Source organism: Beta vulgaris, chromosome 5 (genome assembly GCF_026745355.1).
Source record: "Beta vulgaris subsp. vulgaris cultivar EL10 chromosome 5, EL10.2, whole genome shotgun sequence".
Classification (NCBI taxonomy): domain Eukaryota; kingdom Viridiplantae; phylum Streptophyta; class Magnoliopsida; order Caryophyllales; family Amaranthaceae; genus Beta; species Beta vulgaris.
The window spans coordinates 3559766-3563061 of NC_079206.1; the positions used below are offsets into that span (position 1 = coordinate 3559766).

General features: G+C 36.0%; 1 protein-coding gene across 1 annotated transcript; it reads right to left on the bottom strand.

The window, feature by feature from the left end:
* Positions 1-231: 231 nt before the first annotated feature.
* On the bottom strand, positions 232-2621 carry LOC104892247 (hypothetical protein). Its single transcript, XM_010678118.4, has 2 exons — positions 1939-2621; positions 232-1460 (listed from the first exon to the last, which is right to left on the bottom strand). The coding sequence occupies exons 1-2, from the start codon at positions 2485-2487 to the stop codon at positions 735-737; spliced, it is 1275 nt and encodes a 424-aa protein (XP_010676420.2). The 5' UTR covers positions 2488-2621; the 3' UTR covers positions 232-734.
* Between the last annotated feature and the right edge of the window lie 675 nt (positions 2622-3296).

Sequence of the window (3296 nt, forward strand, 5' to 3'; positions counted from 1 at the left end):
CCCATGAGCAAGAAGTTTACCACTCTTCAATCTGTACCTTAAAAGCTTGGACTTATAGTCTAGTCTTCTCACATATCTTAACTACTCTCTCTTTCCATGTTATTTGTCCTCTTGACTCCTTATTACCAATGGTTGAAGACTCAAAAAGGCATATTACCTATGCAATAGTTCAATGCAACTTTTCAAACCAATAAAAGTCAATAACAAAACAAAATTAAGCACACTCTCTCATACAATGAATGATGTTAACCCTTTATTTCACTTTCGGTCAAAAAAAAGATCTGATGATGAACAAGTTACAGTTTACAGATCCAAAAGAGTATAGTAATATATATTAAATCAATAAAAAAAAAATCACCCAAAAGAAAAAAAAACACTCCATTAATTTTGGTTATTTTTCTATCTATATATCCTAAAAAACTACAGTAGTATAACTTTAGCTAATCTAAAGCTCAAATCACCCAACTGATGCATAAAAGAGACACAAGCTAAGCACCCAAACAAGCTTACATGGATGAAAAGCCTAGAAACTCTCTAATGTAACACCTATGCTTAACACTAATTATTCTATCCTAATTTTCCTTTTTTATTTTTTTATTTTTTTATTTTTTTATTTTCACATCCTTAGGAAGAAAACAATCCTAGATGATACAAAAATTTACATGGCACAAGTGAAAAATGGTAAGGATAACCTTAAACCTCCCCCAAAAAAAGAACACACCATTTTATCTAACCTATACATTAGGGGTAGATGATTTGCCTGCTTGATCAAGGACATCAAGTATGAATGTACGACTCTTTACAAGTCTATGGAATAACTCCCTAATCTGAATTTGTAGTGGATCAAGCCCGTCATCCATTTTCCGGCATATCTCCGCCAGTTCGGCGACTTGCGCTGCGAATTCGGCCTCCTTCTCCTCCTCCATTGGGAATTGAAAATTGTCCGCGAAGTCCACCAAGGATTGTGCCAATTTTTCAATCTTAACCACTTCTTCCATTAGTCCAGCTGACCCTTTTTTTTCCTTTCTTTTCCATTCCTCGGCTATTTTTTCCTGGATCCCACACATTCCGTGGGCCCAGTTTGATTGCTTCGGGACCGGGATGTGGGTCCCGAGCCCGGCCCGGTCCTGGCAAGGAATAGCAGCCACTAGGGCCCACATTACAAAAACTAGGACCACGTTCATTATGTACACCGTGAGAGCTAATCCTGTCGATTCCCCACCACGTGGCGGGTTGAGATTGGAGGAGATTGATTGGACTTGCTTGGCAGCTGACCATTGTTTGGCCACACACCAAGATAGAGATTTAAAGCTCGGCGCGTGGTGCCGGTCCTTTGATGACGCGCCACTTGTGCGCTTGCCAAAGGACCATGATCGTTCGGTTGATTTGCCAGTGTTTTCCTTTTCATCAACTACAATTGAGCTTAATAGTGACCCTAATGCTCTTCTAGCCCTTTTTATCTGCCAATCAACAAAAATAGTATTAGTTTTCACTAATCACAAGCATATATAATTTGAGTATACTTTTGTAAATTTAATTTTATCAATAATCTTACAACACCATGTCAAAATAATTTGAGAGGTTGAAACATTTTATTTTTTTAAAAAATAAAAACTCTGAAAATAATAAAAAAAATTAGTCCATCTAAGAAGAACCCATTTGAATTCAACCAGTCAATTTCGAAATGCAAATACAGGTACAAACAATCAATTACATAGACCAAATTTGATGATATCATCCCATACATATTACATACCCATGTACATGTATAATTAAGTATAATTAAGTAGTCAAATTTCTTCAAATTGACTTTTGAAGATTCATCTCATATTGGATGACATTTAATCAAAACCAATTTCAATCTTCAAACGCAGATCATAAAAAATGGCAATCAGAAAATTGAAGAACACAAGTGTTGGAATTTTAATTTTATTATACCTGACCATCAGTGAAGGGCCTCTGTTCCAAGGCAGAGACAACAATCTGAGCTTGAGTTTGCATAAACTTAATAGCATCAACACCATGAGTAATAGCATTACAAATATCCAAAGCCTTAACAGCTCTATCCAACAAATCAGGAATCAATCGATCAAGCGGCGATTTCGCTATCTGAGAAGGTTCCCGCCCCACCAACAACACCGCCTTAAACTCGGCTTCGCAAGATAGGAAAGCATCAAGAAGCTTCCTAACCCAAGCAATAGAAAGGAGAGTCTCACTTCCAGCAAAAGGGGTAGATTCTCCATCACTATCGGTAGCAATAGGAGAATTAATAGACCCTAATGAAAGAGAAAGAGACGGCGGTAGAGGTGGCGCATGGTGGCTATCTCTCTTGTGATTAGGAGGTAAAAGATCCGAAAAACTATCCGAAATTTTCCTTTGAAATAGCTCTAAATCCTCAACTTCTCCTTCCATTGAAGCCACTTGGTTTCGTCGTATACTTATTCGGCCTAGGAAGTTTCCTTGATTGTCTGCCCCTCCTGCCCACATCTTCTTGTTTTTTTTTTAACTCAGATGGATAATTTTAAGAAATAAAAACAGGGGAAAACAGAGAGAATTGAAAAAACAGAGGAAAATGAAAAAACAGAGGAAAATGAAGAAACAGAGGAAGAGAGAGAGAGAGAAAAAAAGGAGGGAAGTCTAAGGATAAAAATATGCGGTTGACAGTTATATGGGAGGGTAGTTGATGTGGAATGGGGCCCATTATTATTGGGAGTTGATGGTCAAGGTTGCTTTATTGAGGCCAACGACTGTTTCTTTCTTGTCTAAATTTTGTTCTCTTCTTTTAAAAGAAGATGACTTGGTAGTTGTTCATTGTATTTCCTAAACTACCCTTTTCTCTACATTCGTGGATATGGTTTTTTTTTTTTTTTAATAGTGGATATTGTAAGTTATTTTAGTGGATGTGAGATCATTTTGTTTTAGAAAGTTAAGGGTAGAATGTAGATGCTTAAGATTTTCAAAAATTATTAAGAGAAACGTGTAATTTAATACACACGTGTTTGGATCCTCTAAAGTTGTAAAATAACTCATTTAATATTACCTCTGTTTTTATTTAGTTACAACATTCACCTTTTTGCACAAAAATTATTAAGAGAAACGTCTAATTTAATATAAAAGTAGAACTAATCACGTTTAATCATCGAAAGAAATTAACCTAGTCATTATTGGGTTAATTCTATTTTTAATATTGGGCTTACGATTGCCTAGTTTATACAAATATATTAAAAGGCTTGCAAAAACAAGAAATTGTGCCACGTGGCTCTTCCTAGGGAGTTTGTTCATGTAATCCATGTACA

What these genes read in the sequence shown, in the direction of transcription:
- LOC104892247 (XM_010678118.4), bottom strand. Translation starts at nt 2,487, where the DNA reads ATGTGGGCAGGAGGGGCAGACAATCAAGGAAACTTCCTAGGCCGAATA. An exon ending in GGCCCTTCACTGATGGTCAG is followed by an intron (nt 1,461 to 1,938) that starts GTATAATAAAAT and finishes GTTGATTGGCAG; the next exon opens with ATAAAAAGGGCTAGAAGAGC.